This window comes from Gymnoscopelus microlampas, assembly GCF_963454915.1.
Source record: "Gymnoscopelus microlampas genome assembly, chromosome: 21".
Lineage (NCBI taxonomy): Eukaryota > Metazoa > Chordata > Actinopteri > Myctophiformes > Myctophidae > Gymnoscopelus > Gymnoscopelus microlampas.
In genome coordinates, this window is record NC_139958.1 from 39,806,364 (window position 1) to 39,828,065 (window position 21,702).

The 21,702-nt window shown below is 41.2% G+C and overlaps 2 protein-coding genes across 4 annotated transcripts in view; both read left to right on the top strand.

Moving 5' to 3' along the window:
- The window catches only part of LOC311038361 (GTPase IMAP family member 8-like), a 58,598-nt gene extending 51,352 nt beyond the window's left edge, over positions 1-7,246 (top strand). For both annotated transcript variants that reach the window (XM_084047844.1, XM_084047843.1), the window contains one exon: positions 4,469-7,246. In XM_084047844.1, coding sequence (XP_083903970.1) covers positions 4,469-7,044 — 2,576 coding nt within the window. In that variant the 3' untranslated portion in view covers positions 7,045-7,246. The remainder of the gene's footprint in view (positions 1-4,468) is intronic.
- Positions 7,247-19,499: 12,253 nt separating this feature from the next.
- The window catches only part of LOC311038360 (GTPase IMAP family member 8-like), a 67,957-nt gene continuing 65,754 nt past the window's right edge, over positions 19,500-21,702 (top strand). The window contains exon 1 of one of the 2 annotated variants that reach the window (XM_084047841.1): positions 19,500-19,617. The gene's annotated coding sequence lies outside the window, so the exon portion shown is untranslated. The remainder of the gene's footprint in view (positions 19,618-21,702) is intronic. The other variant, XM_084047842.1, reaches the window with a different exon arrangement.

The window sequence follows — 21,702 nt, forward strand, 5'->3', positions numbered from 1 at the left end:
CTAGGTATCTTAAAGATGAGACATTTTATTTATTTTATTTTTATTTGAAAATTTATTAGAGGATAAATCCCTTAAGTTGTATCATCTCGTCTTCCAGGGGGTCCTCAGGCACAACATACAAACAATGACAAAAAACAATCACAAAACATTCACTAACAACAAATCATACACATGAGACATACACATAAGGGCTCTCACACCATCCCAGACCGTACTACATCTGCTACACATGTCATCTAAAAACTGAAAGTAAATAATGAGAAAATAAAAGTAAAAAGTGATCTAAATACAATCAAAAACAAAAACAAAAATCAGAAGCAAGAACAGTTCGTTTTAAGTGAATCAAGTAAGGACATTTTGAAAACAGGAAATTAAATAATTGATCTAATTGCAATTGGTAAATTGTTCCAGTCAGTAGGAGCTTTAAACTTAAAAGAACGTCTCCCAATTTCTTTTTGTATACCAGGTGTGTCAAAATAAGGTTGTTGAGTGTGTCTTGATGGATAAATTGAGCTGTGAGGATGTAAAAGCTCTTTTAAATAAGATGGATAATTAAAGTAAATTTACAGTACATTTAAAAACAAAAAGCAGCCAATGAATGTCTCCTATCACGAGGCGATAGCCAGTTGAGCGTATCATACAGTACACAATGACACAATGAAGATGACATTGTGGTGTGCCCTTTTAAAATGTAAAGCTACTGGGCTTTTTTCATCCCCATTACGTATTGTACTCCTGTGTTCAGCAATACGTGTTTTTAAAGCATGTGTTGTCTTACCCACATAGGCTTTACCACATGGACACCTGAGCATATAGATTACATTATTCATTATGTTATTTTTCCCCTTATTTTTATCTCTTGCCCCGTTGACGGGTGATAGAAAACGTTTCATTTTTCTGTAAAGTGACACTGAACACATGAACCACAACATCGATTACCATCTGGCAGGTCATCTAAAAAAGTGTGTTTTTTTTTTTCATAAAAAGATGTATTTTCTTGTTTATACTTGAAAAAGACCGAAAGGGTCGAAACGTTGTATACTATCTGCTGTTTGTTATAAAGAAATAAACCTTTGGAGCATTAAAAAAGTGAGTTGCAATCCCCGCTTTGTTCTTAATAATGAAATCATCCCATCAGACACCACAATTGACACCTCATTATCAAAATAAGTTAATATACCATAAAACATAACCATGCGCTTAATCAAAAAGCATGACTGGTAAATTATGAATTATGTCCCCAGTGATATAGGATATTTGGCTTGTCAAATATGAAAGAAGACCCAATACCCCATTGCCTGGGGAGCTTGTGTTTGGTTTAAACTTTAGTGAATCACTCTTGATTACACTTGTCTCCCTGCATTAATTCATGTTCGATGAGTTCAGCACACTGCTTCACAGTGGGGACGAGAAAGGCTACTACTATTAGGGCATGCCTCCTGAAGGAGATTTGCACCTCAGAATGCCTTATTCATTTTAGTGGAGCGGCTAAATGCTTTTTTCTGGCAGAATCTTTCAGTTGATGATAAAAGCGTGAAAATTGGCATGAGCAGTCTCCATGGGTCACTTGACAAGAATATTGTCTGAGCCATTTGTAATTTCAAGATGGCGGCCATTTTTCAAGATGGCCGATACCTTAGTGGGCAGTTAAGTGATATGATGGTTTATTTGGTGATACAAGCATGAAAATTGGCATGAGCAGTCTCTGTGGGTCACTTGACAATAAGCCACCCACAGCTACTTGAAATTTCAAGATGGTGGCCATTTTTCAAGATGGCCGACACTTTAGTGGAGCATTTAAGTTATATAATGGTTCATTTGGTGATACAAGTATGAAAATTGGCATGAGCAGTCTCTGTGGGTCATTTGACAATAAGTCACCCACAGCTACTTAAAATTTCAAAATGGCGGCCATTTTTCAAGATGGCCACCACCTTAGTGGAGCAGTTAAGCTTAAGAAATCATTTAGTTGGTGATACAAGCATGAAAATTGCCATGAGCCGTCTCAAAAGGTCATTTGACAAGAAACCGCCCACAGCCACTTGAAATTTCAAGATGTCTGCCGTCCACCATGTGGATCCTTAAATGATACCTTTTCTCATAGAAATGTATTGGGTTCCTCAAAAAGCTCTGTCAAGAGAGGTTGTTTGACTGTGTTTTGTCTGACTCCTCGCCCACAAGCTGTCCAGTTTGGTAAAACCTGTCAGGAGTTGCCTCCCACCGGCATAGCTCTCAGGGTTCACTGAGGTAGGCTTACACAAGCTCCCTTACCACGACAAGGTAACAGTCACAAGGGAGGATAATATATATATATATATATATTTTTTAAACTAACAGCCATTACATGTGTCAAATACATACTAAGGGGTGGGGAAACAAAAAATAAGATGAATAAATTAACACAGTTGTGGTGCTGATAAGCACAGTTGTGGTGCTGAACGGACAGTGCTCCAAAATTATGAGCAATGGCTAACACTGAATGGCAATAGCCACGGAACCATGACAAACTATACTAAGGAACTAAACTGAAAATGTGCTTCACTGTTAGATATGGCAGTGGAGGGTGGTGGAAGCAATGTTACAAAGTAACAACTGAAAATTACACAGTAATAGACTAGATACAAAGTAAAACATGATGCGCCGATGTGGCGAGGGGAAGCCGAGCCATAGGCCTACACTTGAAAACACAGAGGACAACGGGGAATAACTCTGGCAAAATAAACATGCAAATAGGTTCTAGCAGGGGCAATTACATAGGCATGTGAAACTGGGTCCATATCTGAAGCACTTACACCTTCCAGTACATGCCTTGGTGCACCCACATTTGGTCAACTCCCAACAACTCTCCGCAATAGGTGGAAGTGGAGTCCAGAAGACTTTCCACTTCTCGTCCTGTTCCACCCATCCCCAGTCAGATGGGCTCGGCATTTGTGGAGGTCGCTTCAATGCCTGTCCCCACACGTATCCAGCCTCATAAGAAGCACGTTTGGCATGCTCTTTGAGTGCTGCTTGAGTTGGCAGGATCAAGTCATATCGTCTTTGCTTTCTGGCAAAGAGATCAAGCCTGGCCTCGTTCACAGTTGTGACATCACTGGACCGGTCATGCATTAGATCTTCTTAGTCTCTTGACATGGATATCTTTGGTATCTTCAGTGTCTTCAGCAGATGTAGATGCTCTCTTTTGGGCCCTTTCCAGCTCTGTGTTGTTGAACAGCTTGAATGATATGTTGCTCTGTTTCTTGTCAATGTGCTTTATATGCCATCACCTTCATCTAGTCGGGTTGGACTAAGTAAGATAGGCAGAGCATTAATCTTATGAAATAATGGAACATTTCTTGCAATGGTATCATGACCAGTACGATCGTGCTCTCTGTTGAATAAACTTGGCTGAATGAGTTTTTCCTTGGTGACCTGCTGACAAATGAAACATCTGTCCCAGTTAGTTTTCACAACTGTTATGATGGCTTCTGCCATGTCTGCAGCATAGGCAGAGGCAGAGGGTTTATCCTTTTACCACCTTTTACCAAGCACTTTGATGTATGGGATACAACTAAGTTTGTGCCTTAACCCAACACTTAGTCCGATCGTTCATCCAATGCCATTTAAATCCCATGCGATCTGTACACCATCCGGTTAATTAAAACCCCATTAACCTTGGCTCGGCTCTCCCGCGCTGGCACAACCTGTCAATTCAGGTGCGGCTATCTAACTGTTTTGGGGTAAATTAGACAGCATTTGGGATACTAACTTTCAATTAGCTGACATTGAACCCCACTCTGAGGTTTAACAGCAGTGATATATCACCAGTGTGCCCTGGTAGTGCAGATATTCACTCTTATCTAATCTATCTATGATCAACAAATCAACACAACTGTTTTAGCATAATAATGATAATAATAATAATAATCGTCCTTAATGGAAAAAAAACCCCGTACATTTCTATGAGAAAATGTATCTTTTGAGGATCCAGGGGGCGACCATCTTGAAAATAGACATTTCAAGTGGCTGGGAGTGTTTTCTTGTCAAGCAACCCTTAGAGACTGCTCATGCCAAATGTAATGCTTGTATCACAAAATAAACCATTATATAACTTAATTGCTCCCCTAAAGTGTTGGCCATCTTGAAAAATGGCCGCCATCTTGAAATTTCAAATAGCTGTGGGTGGCCTATTGTCAAGTGACCCACAGAGACTGTGCATGCCAATTTTCATGCTTGTATCACCAAATAAACCATCATATCACTTAACTGCCCACTAAGGTGTCGGCCATCTTGAAAAATGGCCGCCATCTTGAAATTACAAATGGCTCAGACAATATTCTTGTCAAGTGACCCATGGAGACTGCTCACGCCAATTTTCACGCTTTTATCATAAATTGAAAGATCGTAGCACTTATCTGCTCCGCTATTTCTAAATACATTTTCTTTAAACATTTTAAATGCTTTTTTACTCTTGTTTTTTTTTTTGTAGCTTCTGGACTCAGGATTGTGCTTCTTGGGAAAAGTGAGGGCAAAAAGACAACAATTGGTAACTTCATCTTGGGGAAACGTACTTTTTGGTATCGATTGTGGAACAGGTTCTGTGTGACAGACGTTGGGGAGTGGAAGGGAAAGTCTGTCAGAGTAGTGAAAACCACAGACCTCGCCAGTCGATCAGTAGATTCACTAAGACAGGAAATGGAGACGTGTGCATCTCTTTGTTCACCTGGACCAAATGTGATCCTGCTTTTATTGAACCCTACTGAATTCACTGAGGGAGACAGAAACACGCTGCTGAACATCATCCTGCGTTTGTTTCATCAAGAGGCCTTTAACTACTCAATGGTCATCACAACATATGAGGGGCATGAAACAAACATCTGTATAAAACAGACCATTGAAGACTGTGGAGGAAGACATTACGGGATGCCTGAAATTAACCGTTCTTCACTGATGGAGAAGATCGAGAGCATTCTGAATGAAAACAGAGGAACATACCTCAACTTAGTTAAAGGTCCAGACACCATGACACCAAAGTCCAACCCTCCTTTGAACCTGGTGCTGTGTGGCACAAGAGGAGCTGAGAAGATTGCTGCAGCCAACGCCATTCTGGGTCAGACTTACAGCCCTGGGTCTAGTTCCTCTACAGAGTGTGTGAAGAGACAGGAGGTGGTGTGTGGTCGCTGGGTGACCCTGGTGGACCTGCCTGCCTTGTATGAAACATCTGAGGAGGCAGATATTCATAATGCATTCAGCTGTGTCTCTCTCTGTGATCCAGAGGGTGTCCATGCCTTCCTGCTGGTTGTTCCTGATGGTCCACTCACCGATGAAGATAAGGGAGAGTTAAACACCATCCAGGGTGTATTCGGCTCTGAGATCAATGACTTCACCATGGTTCTGCTGACTGTAGAATCAGATCCAAACGCTACAGATTTTGCCATAGACACAGACATCCAGCAACTGTGTCAGAGCTGTGGAGGCCGGTACGCTGTCCTCAACATTATGGACAGAAAACAAGTTCCTGAGGTGTTGGATGCTGTAATAAAGATGAGACCACTGGAGGGGAAACCACTGTGCTTCACAAGAGATATGTTTACCAAGACCCAGATGAAAAAGATAATACAACTGAAAGAAGACAACGCGAGGCTACAAGCTGGATTTCAGGTGAAAAGTATTCAAGGTGATAATGACCGTCAGAGCACAGATTGCCTCAGGATGGTGCTGATAGGGAAGACAGGCAGTGGGAAAAGCGCCTCAGGAAATACTATTCTGGGTAAGGAGGTATTTGAATCCGCACCCTTCCAGTTATCTACCACTAAGCGTTGCCAGAAAGCATCTGGTGAAGTAGATGGTCGTCGTGTTGTTGTAGTTGATACACCTGGTTTGTTTGATACAACTCTGTCCCACGCAGAGGTTCTTGAGGAGCTCATCAAATGCATCAATCTGCTGTCCCCAGGGCCTCATGTCTTCTTGTTGGTGTTAGAAATTGGCCGAGTGACACAAGAAGAGAGAGAGACATTGAAGCTACTCAAGAAAGCCTTTGGAAAGGATTCCAATAAGTTCACCATCATTCTTTTCACAAGAGGAGACTCACTGAAGAAGATACAAATTGAGGAATTCATAGACAAGGCTTTAGATGATTCATTTAAGAACCTGCTTGATGACTGTGGAGGAAGGTACCATGTTTTCAACAACAATGATGAAAACGACCAAAAACAAGTCAATGATCTGCTGATAAAGGTTGAGGAAATGGTGGAGGTGAATGGTGGGAGATATTACACCACAGAGATGTTCCAGGAGGCTGAAGCAGGCATTCAAAAACGCATGGAGAAGATTTTAAAAGAGAAGGACAATGAGAAGAAGACAGAGATGGAAGCCCTGGCAAAAACACATGAAGAAGAAAAGCAAGAAATGAGAAGAAAGATGGAAGAGCAGCTACTTGAAATTGAAAAGGAGAGAGAAATACGAGAGAAAGAACTGAAAGTAAAGGAGGAACAAATAAAGAATATGGATGAGGAGAGGAAGAAAGAACAGGAAAGACGAAAAGAGGAGGAGAGCAAATGGAAGAAAGAGGATGAAGTAAAACAAAAGGAGTGGGAAGAAAAACTTGAGGCCTTGGAGAAAGAGAAGAAAATAGGATATGAACACAAGCAAGAAGAAATGAGAAAACAACGAGAGAAATGGGAGAAGGAAAGAGAAATATGGTGGGATAAAAGAAGCCAGGAAGATGAAGAGAGAACAGAAGAAGAACGACAGAAAATAAAAAGACTTCGGGAGAAATTTGATGAGGAAAGAGAAAAAAATTACAAAAAAAGAAAAGAAGAGGATGAAAACAGACGACAAGAAGAGGAAAAAGAACGAAACAAAATGGAAAAAAATCATAAAGGAGAACTGGAGATGATGAAGAAGGAATACGAAGAGCAGGCCAGAAAACAAGCTGAGGAGGCCAGTGAATTCAAAGAAAAATACGAGATGCTCTTAACACTTTATAAACAGAAAGAGATTTTTGAAGTTCTTTTTAAGGAACTGAAAGAGACGCGTGAGACGGCAAAGTGTGTCATATTATGAGATCATTGATATGATGCAAGCATTCAAAAGCATCTATATGGTCAATATTTTGTCCAAGTGATTATAACATATTCATTAGTCAATAACATGATTTGATTGTATGTAACATTTTACATTACCTTGCTTCTCTGTCTGCATGGCCGGACCGGGACAGAAAGTCAGGCCGGGATTCATACACCCACCCAGACTACCTTACCCACGCACTGCATGCATGCACACACACGTGCACGCACGCATGTCCACAACCACACATTCCATGAAGTTGTGAACAAAATCTTCAGTCTCAGACTGCCCAATATGACTTCAAATCACAATTATGTCAAACGTTTGCCTCGATTCCAATTAATTAACAATTATAGTTGTTTTAAATAATGAAAAGAGACAATCTACAAGCTCTCAAAGCTGTGCAATGTTGTTGTTATTTTTTTTTATTGCACAGCTCTTAAGGTGGGGCAGAAAGTGAAGCAAACTCATCATGTCTTGATTCTTCTTTAAAAGACAAAAAAGGAAAGAAAAAACCCTAACCCTGATTGACATTTGACAATGGAATCGGGTTACTAAAAAAACTAAGCCAGATAAATAGCTTTTGAGACATTGACAGAAGCTTGATCTGCTGCATATGTTAAACTGTCTGCTTAAAAGCTTTCTATTGATCTAGTTAAGTCTGGTTAAAGGTTTTGTAATGATCTAAGTATGGTTCCATTTTTGTGAAACTGTTTGGATAAAGGTTTTGTATTAATCTTGTTAAACTGTCTGGCTAACTGTAAAAGCTTTGTTTTGATTCTGTAAAACAACCTGCTTAACTAGAACTGCTTTTCCTCCTTCACAACAAATAAATGAGTACATTATAATCAATAAATGAGGAATGCAAACTAGTTCTCTTTGCAGTGCTCATCATTTTCATACACAACTTATTTTTATTCAATTATAAATAGCTAATACTTGCAGGAGGGCCCTATTTTACCAAACATTTCAAAAATCATGAACACAGTGTTTGTATAGAGTGTTTGTTCAGAAACAAGGGTCTCCCTGTCTCTCCAGCTCTTTAATAAAAGAAAACATTTTCAAGGTGGGTTACAAAGTCAACCCATTTATCTAATTTCATTTTTATAGTGTTAGACAGGAGGGATTTCTGAAATATGTGATTGTTAGAGGCATTTGGGGGTAAAAGTTGGGAACAAGGCCATTTTACATAATTCAAGGGTGCTGAATCAGAAAAACGCTGTTCCCAAGCAAAATTCTTAGTGCTTAACCTCCTAATTTGCATATCAAAATGGCTGCCGATTTTGAAGTATTTCTTAAACAACTCTATAACAAAGCAAGCAAATCTGACAAATAAAGTGTATATATTTATGTTCTGAGGGTCATACAATGTGTGGAAGGTAGTTGTAATGTAATAAATGTAAATAAATGTAAATAATGTAAATAAATATGCAAATTAGAGGCCACCATTACATAAAACGATTTACCGTAGTACTCAAACGGGTCCATGTGCATCCCCCTTATTTTGTTTCTAATTATCTGTATTTTTGCCATCCTTAAGACATCTAAAATACATACTTTTTCCCCATGCTAAATGTTTAGTTTTTGACCTTCTAATCTGCATATCTGAATGGCTGCCAAATTGGCAAATTCGCACCTTTATCTTCAATAACTCTGTGGCCAGGCAAGCAAAATTGACAAATGAAGTGTCTATATACATTTTCGGTTTAGTACTCTAAAGAGACTGTATTGGCCATTGTTGAATGAAAGTCTAGACACTAGACCACATTCATACGAGGAGGTTGATCATCACTTCGTTGCTGACATGCACACATGGCTGTGCATCGTAACCCAGATTTCCGGCATTTGCAACGACGTGTTGTGCATTGCTTATGGCATGCACATGAAATCATTTCTATAGGCTATACTAGCATGGAACAGGCTGGACTAGGCTAGACTAGGTTGTACTAGGTTGTACCAGACAGACTCTAATAGTCTCTATTATGCTTTACTAGTCCCTTGTCAGCCCTGTAGATACTCAGACCATAGGGACTAACCACTGTGTACACGGGCCTTAGCTTGTGTGTGCACGAGCAATAGTTTTGCATGAACCTTTGTAGACCATAGTACAGATCTGCCTTGTAAAGCCTAATACAGCCTAGTACAGCCTAGCAAAGCCTACTAGAGATTAAAACAGCCTATTAGAGACCAGTAGAGTCTAGTACAGTACAGCCTAGTACATCCAAGACTAGTCCAGCCTTTTGGGAGAACAGACTAGGGGAGGGTGGTATAGGCTATACTAGCATGGAACAGGCTGGACTAGGCTAGACTAGGTTGTACTAGGCTGTACTAGACTCTAATAGGCTCTATTAGGCTGTACTAGGCTCTTGTCCACCCTGTAGATCCTCAACCCATAGGGACTAACCACTGTGTACATGGGCAATAGTTTGTGTGTGCACGAGCAATAGTTTTGCATGAACATTTGTAGGCCAAAGTAAAGTTCTGCCTTCTATAGCCTAATAGAGCCCAGTAAAGCCTAGCAAAGGCTGCTAGAGCTGAAAGCAGACTATTAGAGCCCATCAGAGACTAGTACAGTAAAACCTAGTACACCCAGGTCTAGCCTAGTCCAGCCTGGTGGGAGAACATAATAGGGAGGGGGTACCAGGCTATGCTAGGACTGATAAGGCTGGACTAGGATAGATGAGTCTGTACTAGGCTGTACTAGACTCTAATAGGCTCTATTAGGCTGTACTATGCTCTTGTCAGCCCTGTAGATCCTCAACCCATAGGGACTAACCACTGTGTATACGGGCAATAGCTTGTGTGTGCACGAGCAATAGTTTTGCATGAACCTTTGTAGACCATAGTACAGATCTGCCTTGCACAGCCTAATAGAGCCTAGTACAGCCTAGCACAGCCTACTAGAGCTTAAAACAGCCTATTCTAGACCAGTAGAGTCTAGTATAGTACAGCCTAGTACACCCATGACTAGTCCAGCCTTTTGAGAGAACAGAATAGGGGAGGGGGTACAAGGCTATGCTAGGACTGATAAGGCTGGACTAGGATATGTTAAGGCTGTACTAGGCTGTACCAGACTCTAATAGGCTCTATTAGTCTGTGCTAGGCTCTTGTCAGCCCTGTAGATACTCAACAGGGACTAACCACTGTGTACACGGGCAATAGCTTGTGTGTGCACAAGCAATAGTTTTGCATGAACATTTGTAGACCATAGTACAGATCTGCCTTGCACAGCCTAATAGAGCCTAGTACAGCCTAGCACAGCCTACTAGAGCTTAAAACAGCCTATTATAGACCAGTAGAATCTAGTATAGTACAGCCTAGTACACCCATGCCTAGTCCAGCCTTTTGGGAGAACAGAATAGGGGAGGGGGTACAAGGCTATGCTAGGACTGATAAGGCTGGACTAGGATAGTTTAGGCTGTACTAGGCTGTACTAGACTCTAATAGCCTCTATTAGGCTGTGCTAGGCTCTTGTCAGCCCTGTAGATACTCAGACCATTGGGACTAACCACTGTGTACACGGGCAATAGCTTGTGTGTGCATGAGCAATAGTTTTGCATGAACCTTTGTAGACCATAGTACAGATCTGCCTTGTACAGCCTAATATAGCGTTCTACAGACCAGCACAGCCTACTGGAATTTAAAACAGTCTATTAGAGACCAGTAGAGTCTACAACAGTAAAGCCTAGTACACCCATAGCCTAGTCCAGCCTGTTGATGGAACAGACTAGGGGACGGCGATATAGGCTATACTAGCATGGAACAGACTGGACTAGTTAAGACTAGGTTGTACTAGGCTCTATTAGGTTGTACTAGGCTGTACTAGTCCCTTGTCAGCCCTGTAGATACTCAGACCATTGGGATTAACCACTGTGTACACGACCAATAGTTTGTGTGTGCACGACCAATAGTTTTTTTCCCTGTTGGCCATCTAAGTGTACCTATAACCATCCCCATCCCACTCTATATAGTTGTGTTGAAAGTAGTTTGTGTTCAGTTATCAGTACCAGTTCTGTGGCTCTAACTCCTCCTGGGGGTGAGTTATACAAGGCAGAAATCCCCATGATAGCGTATTTATGGAACGTCACATTTATTTTTTGGTCATCAGGGGCCAAATGTACCAGGATTTTTACATCATCTAAATATTTATTTTAGATGTCCTAAGGATGGTAAAAAATACAGATAAGTAGAAATAAAATAAAATAAGGGGGATGCGGATGGATCATTTTAAGTACGAAACCGTTTTCTGTAATAGTGGCCTCTAATTTGCATATTTATTTACATTATTTACATCTATTACATTATAAATACCTTCCACACATTGTCTCACCCTCAGAATATAAATGTATACACTTTATTTGTCAGATTTGATTGCTTTGTTAGAGTTATTTAAGAAATACTTCAAAATCGGCAGCCATTTTGATATGCAAATTAGGAGGTTAAGCACTAAGAATTTTGCTTGGGAACAGTGTTTTTCTGATTCAGCACCCTTGAATTATGTAAAATGGCTTTGTTCCCAACTTTTACCCCCAAATGCCTCTAACCTCCTTATAGAAGGCCTTTTTTCTGAAATCCCTCCTGTCTATCAGCCACTTTACACACCTCACACGGGTGGGTAGTTTTTTTTTACTACAATAATAATAATCATGCATGCAAACAGCCCCAAGGTGAAAAGGGTGACAACATGTTGTTGTTTTTTTCGGGTCAGGTGTCATACTATTGCCCTATTTGGATTCAAAACGGCTATTGTAGCTGAAAAGCTACAAGTTTGCATGTCTGAATAATGCAAAAACAGAATTATTTGTTTGCATTTGCTTTTTTTTTGCCCCATTTATTTTCATAATAAAAAAGTGCATATCGTATCGAAATCGTATTGAAGTTGTGAGCCAAATATCGTATCGTATCGTTTGGTGAAATTAGTGTATCGGCACACCCCTACTCACAATGCACAACAGGGTGTGAGATATATTTTTGTGGTTAAACATTTATAAGTCAAATGTTCTTTTCATATTAACATTTTATAATTTAATACTTTAGAAAACAAAAGGCATGTTTATTTGTATAAATTAAATGTTCCCAAATAGAAACTCGAATCAAATATTTGAATTAATTTCAAGGTTTTACACTTGTCGACAAATATGGGTCAAAATATCTGTATTGGGTGATCTAACCAAGTGGTTTAACCTTGGGGTTTAAGTGGTTAAATTGATTTGGTCTGAAGAGGGGAAAACATGCCCATTTACAGCCTTTTCCCTACAAATATACATCTATTGGACATGTGCCCTCAGTTTGGCCTTCTGCCCCTCAACACATGACATGACCTAATGCCACAGTGGCCTTCATGCCCCGCCCACACTGTCCCCAAATGATTGTACCATTTCCTCCTCTACTTACAATACTTACAATACCAAAGGCCAAGCTGGCCATGTGGCCTTGCCCCTGAAATGATAAAATTCCAGGCCTGCCTTACTGTATAATCAATCACTTATCTCTGGGATAAGTGATGCATGACATGAACATATCGTTGCTGTCGGGCAGAAACCTTGTATCTCCATATTTCAACTTTTTGTTTTTGTTTCGTGTAAATGAATGCCCCTACTCCAACACCTACTCATACATGGCTGTCGCGCAAAAGTAGCAGAAACAGACGATCTACAAGCTCACAAGCTTGTAGATCAGCTATTTCCACTATTTTGGGAAATTTTCAGAAGTGAAAGTGGTTAAGTGTGTAAGTGGGTTTTATAATGAATGATCCCATGAAAGGTTTAGATAGATAGATACCTTTATTTCAGTCGCCCAGAGGCAGCACAGCAGTTAAGAGCTAGCCAGCTACAGAGAAGGAAAGTACTGTGGTATACAGCAATACAAGGCATCCATGTGTACAACAGACTGTACTATTTGAACACAGTGAAAAATGATTGTGATGATGACCAGTGTAATGCGTGTTAAAATATGCAGACATGGCATGAGATCCTAGGACATTGCAATGATGGTGATATTCAAAAACTACCAAGTGTTGTTGAAGGAATGACAATCAATGACAAAAATGACAAATCTGTTTTGCGATGTGATGTATGCACTAAACGAAAGTTTGTTCAAACTAGGAGCAGGGAGCCAGGTGTCAGAGCCAAAGCAGCTCTAGAATTGGTACACACTGATTTGGCAGGGCCAGTAGACCCAGCATCTAAAGATGTCCATAACTATGCAATATAATTCACTGTTGATTATTCGAGTGCAGTATTTGTGTACTTCCTGAAAAACAAAAGTGATGCTGTATACGCTACTGAAAAATTCCTTGCAGATACAGCCCCTTATGGGAAGGTTAAACGCCCCCGACCCTGCCCGCGGGTGGGGGGGGGTTAAGAATCTGGCCCGGTCCACGTTAGAACCCACCATACGCTGCTGGTGCAGTGAGTAAAACGGGGAGGGGCTAGATCTGCAAGGCAACAACGTGTCGACGCGCGAGGCGTTGTCAGCTTGTAGATCTGTTGTCCAAAAGACGGTGATGATTTTGACATTGCACTACCCGCGGAAGTGATTTGTATTGGGTCATAATGTGTTTCATATTAATTGTACATCGTGCAAGTACAGTGACGTATGGGAAGCGGCTGGTGTTACAGGCAGAATATTGAGGAATTTGTGGAAATGTGACAGGGTCGAAAAAGGGGTATTGCTAATTATTTTTCTGTCATTTATTTGTTAGTGCATTCATCATATTTAAACCCTTAAAGCATGTATGTGCAATAATTGTTTGTTGGTCCCTGGGTCACATTCCACTGCCCTGAGTACTTGAACACTGACAGCTGGTCGCCTTCGACCGAACCCGAAGGCGACCAGTGAGAGCGTAGCTGGGCGGAGCTTCCCCGCTATAAATGAGAGCGCAGTCTTATTCTAAGCAGAGACACAGAAGAGAGAGAGCCAGGTGAAGACAAACCACCGGAGCTAGAATGTGTATTGAGCCAGGTGAAGGTGAAACCACCGGAGCTCGAGGTGCAGAGCAAGCAGAGAGGAAGATTGTGAATACAGAGAGGTGAAGGCACAACAGAGAGAAGGAGCTGTTGGAACCGAGAGAGTGGGCGAGTGAGCCAGACGAGTGAGCACCACCATAAGGAGTGGAGAAGGAATTGGAGCGAACAGCGGCAGGGCAGTGGCGATAGCGTTGCACACGCAACTCCATCAGTAGGCAGGGTAATTCCCACCTCGGGAGTAAGTACCTGACCACGCAATGCTAACTTTTATAACTACTACCCCAGAGCTATTGCAATATATTACCCATGAATAGATGAACTGGTTCCAGTTTCTGTAATTTCAGGCAATGACGTGAAGAGCGCATGACAAAGATTCCTGGCCTAAGCTACAAAACCCCCACATTGGACACATGAACTTTTGATGAGTATTTAGCGCTTTATTAGCATTTCACATTACTTCTGAAGTAATTGGAACACATGATTTGCTAGTATTTGCACTCTGCTAATTTGTACCACTGTCATAGGATTTTAGTAGTATATTTGATTGTATGTTAGTTAGTTTATTTGACGTCATAGAAGGATAGGGATTTTTAGTAGTATATTTGATTTATGGTTTTATGTGTATTTTATGGCGAAGAACAAGGGACTAATAAATGTACTTACCTTTTATACAAACTGTTTCCGTGTCAGATTCTCTCAAGCAAGGATTTATTGTGTGTTCTCAGAAACATTACCTGGTATTAGCTCGAGCCTGTGTGTAGCCTTAGAAGGAAGTGTTAATATATATAGATATTTAGGGGACCTTCCCCTCAAACAAAGGTGGCATAGTCGACAAATATAATTGCTCAATTTGGGTTTCACAATAATGAAACTGTCTGGCTGTGGGTGTGGGTGAGTGCGGCTGTCTGTGGGGGTGATTGCACTGGATGAAATGGCTTGGCCCAGACGCGAGCGTGTGTTTTCTACCGGGTCTCAGTAGATAGCCCCGCCCACACTGGGCGAGCGCAGTCAGCGCACAGAAGTCAAGGCGCAGACGGCTGTGTTGTTGAAGGGCACTCGGTGCTGCTACTGCCTGGGGGGGAGAGGGGGGGGTAATTTACAATTCTTCTGTCCCTATCGGTACATAACTCGAACAGCGCTGAGTCGGCTAACACCTTTGTGACAGTAGTTGATGCATACATACATACTGTACGTACTGTGAAGACTGAACCAAACCAACACTCTGAGACAGTATTTGCGAAGGCCTCACAGGGCGTTTTATGAGGAGTTATGGAACGTCCACAGGGGGGAAACCCCTGGTGCCGTTTGTTAATACATTTCAAATCATAAATCAAACAAATCAAAGTTTTCACCCCCTCGGGCTCCGTGTTAGTAATCGTCCATGCGCCTCACGCCCTCTGCGTGGGTTTCCAGTCCATGAATGGTCTGTTAACACATCAGGTCCTAGGTTGCCTATAACAGAAACACACAACCATTAAACTCCGAGTCATATAACACCAGGTAATGAGGAGGAGAATAATTGGGGGTTCGCTTACCGCCTGTGCACCTGTCTGGTCAATGTGGAGAGTCAGGCCATACTGAGGAAGAGACGGTGCTTTTGGTTTGTCTGTGCGCTCCCCAGCTGAGCAACGTAGGTGCGCTCACTTCAGGTTGATTCCACAGATAGACGAGCAGGTAGCGCCCGTCGATGACGCAGCCCAGCTGGGGGCGGGGCCTGGCTGGCCGCGCACCGTCTCTGTCCCACTGACTCTCCCCGCTGAGGTGCTTACCTGGCAGGCGGTTGCCTAGCGACACCCCACGTGGTCAGTGATGAGCGTGAAGGTCCGTCCCCAGAGATAGTATCGTAGGTGATAAATGGCCCACTTCACTGCGAGGCACTCTTTCTCCACGGTGGCGTAGTTTCGCTCATGTTTGAGGAGCTTCCTGGAGATGAACGTGATCGGGTGTTAGTCCACCACCTGCGCCAGCACGGCTCAGACCCCGGTGCCGGACGCGTCGGTGTGGAGGAGGAAGGGCTTCTGGAAGCTGTCAACACTGGTTCTTCACATAAGGCCGCCTTTAGCTTCACAAACGCCGCCTCAGTCTCCGCTGTCCAGGCAACGTGGTGGGGCAGGCTTTGGTGGGTCAATTCGTACAGGGGGGCTGCAATAGTAGCATAATTTTTAAATCATTTTTTATAATAGGAAATTAGACCCATGAATGATTTTACATACTGTACATACATACATTACAATTTAAATAAATGCACTGTGTTTGCATGTTTATTTGACATGACTGGACCTGTTTTATAAACCACACGTGTAGTTTAATTATATTCTGTACTAACACCATGTTTCAAGTTGGTCTGAGTTTAAAATGTTGCTGTTTGTATTACCATTGTTCAGTAAATAAGTCTAGCCATTAACCATTGACACAATTCTTTCAACCTAGATGCCAAGGAAAAACCTTTGCCCTGCATTTTTTACATCTGCCTTTTCTAGCGCCACCAGGAGGCCGACTTATGTAAAACATATTTTTGGGGATATTACTCCTTCAGATTTTATCCAAATTTCACCCAAATCGGTACACATGATCTCTATAGTCATGTGATCAAGACGGATCTGTTTGATTTTTCATATTCCATCCTGATTGGCTAAGATTGACATCTTAAGTTTGCATGAGTGGCCCGGTTGGAACAAAATGCCGCAAATCATGAACACAGCGTCCAATTGCGGTGAAACTTTGCACGCACATTTGCACTATGTTGAGGAACAAATGCCACCCTTTCTACATTGCCCTATTATAGCGCCACCAGGAGGCCGATTTTTGCAAATATTTTTTTTTTCATATTACTCCTACAAATGTAGTCCAAACATCACACAAATCGGTACATATTATCTCTTAAGTCAAGTGATCCATCCGATTTTTCCCATTCCTGCCTGATTGGCGAATTCTGAACATTGCTGGCCCACACTAACCTACTTGACCTGGCGGAGAGGAGTACCTTTTCTAGTTTGGTTTTGTTTTTACCAAAAATGCTTATTCCTATTTATTTATTTTTCAAAGGATGCAATGGCACACCATAATCGTAATGCCTACAATATGTCGTAGGGGGTCCCTGCTTCATCTCTCATCTATACAATATGTAGTGGGGGGTCCCTGCTTCATCTCTCTCTCACCTAAGGGGTCCTTGACCTGAAAAACGTTGAAGACTCCCGTTATATTATATCACAGACAGACTCACAGACTCACAGACAGACAGACAGACAGACAGACAGATAGCCTGACTCACAGGGGCCAAAACTGCACATGTGTGTTTGAGCAAAAGTCTTGTTTTAGTTTTAAAGACAAAAAGTGACTTAAATGTAAAATCATATCTAATATTTACAGTCATTAGCATTATGTATGATGAGTCGTGAGCCAATGAGAGATGGTTCATTCAATTTCTTTCTTTTTCTCTCTCTCTCTCTCTGCCTGGGGGATAGGAGTGGCATACGTGTGTGTGTGTGTGTGTGTGTGTGTGTGTGTGTGTGTGTGTGTGTGTGTGTGTGTGTGTGTGTGTGTGTGTGTGTGTGTGTGTGTGTGTGTGTGTGTGTGTGTGTGTGTGTGTGTGTGTGTGTGTGTGTGTGTGTGTGTGTGTGTGTGTGTGTGTGAGGAAGTGGTGTAGGAACACAGTTTGTCAGACTTCAGGAAGCACAGCTCGACTCGATTTTGATTTGCAACGTCGGATCAAAGCTTGAATATCAATGTAGGGTAAGTATTTTAATAATAATAAAATATTGTCTGTGTGTTTCTCTCACTCACTTTGTCTCTGCCATGGGTGAGTGGCGTAGCAACAGTAGCCTACATAGGGGTGTGTGTGTGTGTGTGTGTGTGTGTCACTAACCCACACACAGTGTGTGTGTGTGTGTGTGTGTGTGTGTGTGTGTGTGTGTGTGTGTGTGTGTGTTTGTCAGATGCAGGTCGGGGTGAATGCCTCTGAATGCATGTGAATGCATGTAAATAGGGGTTGTAAAATTGGTTTGGACTCAGGCCAGCTTATTTCCGAGACCAGATCATTTAATCAAGCTCTCAATGTGTCATAAATTATGACTCTTAATAAAATGTAAACAAGCTGTTTTTACATAGTTGTGAGATCTACAAGCTCACAGTGAGCTTGTAGATCTGCTATCTAGGCTCAACACCGTCTTATGAAGGAGCATATTGAACATTACTGGACCTGTCTGTCTGTCTGACTGGCTGCTTAAAAGTTGTTAAAAGGAGTACAAATAAAGTTGTTTGATTTTGTGTAGTTGATTTTGTGTAGTTGTGTCAATGTTGTGTAGTTGTGTTGATTTTGTGTAGTTGTGTCGATGTTGTGTTGAGAGCTTGTAGATCTGAGATTTGATAAGTTCTGAGAGCTTGTAGATCGACTATATTTTCGGTGCACAACACCGGTAGCGCACTCGGGGGGGGTGGGGAGGTGTAGACTGACAGATCAGGTGCTCTGCCCGCAAACAGCGTTTTCCTAGCGACTTGCTGGCGAGGGGGCAAAGGGGGCTGAGATGCTCTCAGTGTAGAGGAATATCTAGTGGAGTTTCAGCTACTATGCATCCCAGAAATATATAGCTTATAAGGATTTGTAATGTGAGGAAATGTAAATATGGCAACTCATTTAGATGTAGGCCTACATAGGTTTATGGTTTCCAAGGACTGATACAATTTCTCTTTCATAACAGATACATGTGCCAGATAATCCCCTACAACAAAACACCAACAGAGTAAAAAAAATAAAAATAATACTTTGTTTTTTCTTAACTTTAAGATGTCCCCTTCATGAAATGGATTGTCACAAGTTTTACTTTTATTATAGACGGAAATAGCAAAAAGTTACATTTTCTGAACAATATTCACTTGTAATTTTGTTCCTACTCTTTTATAACAAAAGCTCACCTTGTGTTTTCATAACTTTGACCTGTCATCTAACTATCATCAACATCAAACTATTTACGTTGCCTAGAAAAGTCATGACATTCTTCAATAATGTTTCACACCAAGAAAGTGCAGAAATGTTATCACCTTCCCTGAATAAGGGAGTGGCCAGTTAGTTGGATTTACATTATTTGCAAAGCACCCCAAAGCAACCAGAACAATATGTCAGCATAGGCTAAGCTTGCATTGTGAATCAGCAGGGTTTTACATGCTCTTAGGCCTTGTTAAAGGCCTAAGAGCAACGTATTTTTTTCAGAGTTACTTCTTGTGTCAAAAAGTGACTTAAATGTAAAATCATATCTAATATTTACAGTCATTAGCATTATGTATGATGAGTCCTGAGCTCATGTCGTGAGCCAATGAGAGATGGTTCATTCAATTTCTTTCTTTTTCTCTCTCTCTCTCTGCCTGGGGGGGTAGGAGTGGCATAATAACGTGTGTGTGTGTGTGTGTGTGTGTGTGTGTGTGTGTGTGTGTGTGTGTGTGTGTGTGTGTGTGTGTGTGTGTGTGTGTGTGTGTGTGTGTGTGTGTGTGTGTGTGTGTGTGTGTATAAGGAAGTGGTGTAGGAACACAGTTTGTCAGACTTCAGGAAGCACAGCTCGACTCCATTTTGATTTGCAACGTCGGATCAAAGCTTGAATATCAATGTAGGGTAAGTATTTTAATAATAATAAAATATTGTCTGTGTGTTTCTCTCACTCACTTTGTCTCTGCCATGGGTGAGTGGCGTAGCAACAGTAGCCTACATAGGGGTGTGTGTGTGTGTGTGTGTGTGTGTGTGTGTGTGTGTGTGTGTCTGTCAGATGCAGGTCGGGGTGAATGCCTCTGAATGCATGTGAATGCATGTAAATAGGGGTTGTAAAATTGGTTTGGACTCAGGCCAGCTTATTTCCGAGACCAGATCATTTAATCAAGCTCTCAATGTGTCATAAATTATGACTCATAATAAAATGTAAACAAGCAGTTTTTACATAGTTGTGAGATCTACAAGCTCACAGTGAGCTTGTAGATCTGCTATCTAGGCTCAACACCGTCTTATGAAGGAGCATATTGAACATTACTGGACCTGTCTGTCTGTCTGACTGGCTGCTTAAAAGTTGTTAAAAGGAGTACAAATAAAGTTGTTTGATTCTGTGTAGTTGTGTTGATTTTGTGTAGTTGTGTTGATTTTGTGTAGTTGTGTCGATGTTGTGTTGAGAGCTTGTAGATCTGAGATTTGATAAGTTCTGAGAGCTTGTAGATCGACTATATTTTCGGTGCACAACACCGACACTCAGCCAAGTAGTAGGCTACAGGGGGGGTGGGGACTCGAGGTGTTGACTGACAGATCAGGTTAGGTGCTCTGCCCGCAAACAGCGTTATCCAAGCGACTTGCAGGCGAGGGGGCAAAGGGGGCTGAGATGCTCTCAGTGTAGAGGAATATCTTGTGGAGTTTCAGCTACTATGCATCCCAGAAATATATAGCTTATAAGGATTTGTAATGTAAGGAAATGTAAATATGGCAACTCATTTAGATGTAGGCCTACGTAGGTTTATGGTTTCCAAGGACTGGCCGTTTCACTCATGATACAATTTCTCTTTCATAACAGATACATGTGCCAGATAATCCCCTACAACAAAACACCAAGAGAGTAAAAAAAAAAACGTTTCTGTCGTTCAGTCCGACTTCACTGTAGCCTATAGTAGCCTTTTCATAAATGATATTTGTACTGCTGTCGTGAAAGTTTATAATATTTAGAGAAATGTAAAGTTTCAAATACAAAAGTAGTAGTAGTAGTAGGCTAGTTGTGAATTAGCACAACTACTACTAGCATTAGTTAATGCACGCAACTGTTTCGCCAGGTTTTATTTATTTGTTGTTTCTCATAAGCGTGCATCTTGTCCGTCAACATCACAGCCGTCTCTCCCTGGCTCTCTCACCACCCGGCCGACCTGACTGACAAGCTGCGCGTCCTACGTTACTGCCTCTAATTAGCCGAGATCGTACTGTACATGCTTGCATGACAGTCACAAAGGGGCTAAGTTGAATCCTAGTCAAGGGGTAAATTTACCCATATGATATTTTACATTTTCAAGTTTAAACTTGAACAAATAATGTATTCACGTATCAAAAATAATTTAACAACACATTTCCCTTTTGCAAATAGTCTTATTTCTTTTCTTAATGGTATTTAAAAAATATAAAACCAATTAAATAACGTTTGTTATTCAGAACCTTTTAATATTTTCAATTGTTAATACAATATTGAAAACTTCTCTTAAATGAGTGTATTGATCCAAATGAAAGGTCATACAGCATAATTTGAGAAGCAAAGACATAATACAAAATATGAATAGTGCTTAATATTAGGATAATTGGCTCAATTTACCCCAAGGCATTTGGTTCATCTTGCCCCATGGCCACCATTTAACCTAACCTGGCTAGCTTAATGCTTCAGGCTAATCTTTAGCTAAATGATTCACATGGTTTTATACATTGGAATATCACCAACATGCATGATATATAAGTTTAGACCTGGGTACATTTGCTTTAAAATACAAATCATTATAACCAGAAAAGTAAAAAAATTACTTTGACCAACAAAAAACACTTTTTTTTGTGTAGAAATATGCCTATCACTTTGCCCATGTGTCTCTCAACTTCACAGCCAGGTGGAAATGATGGGTGTGTCCTTATTTTAAGGTCACATGACAACTCATGCATAGTTTTAAAGATACAGGTGGTGGTTATACTTAC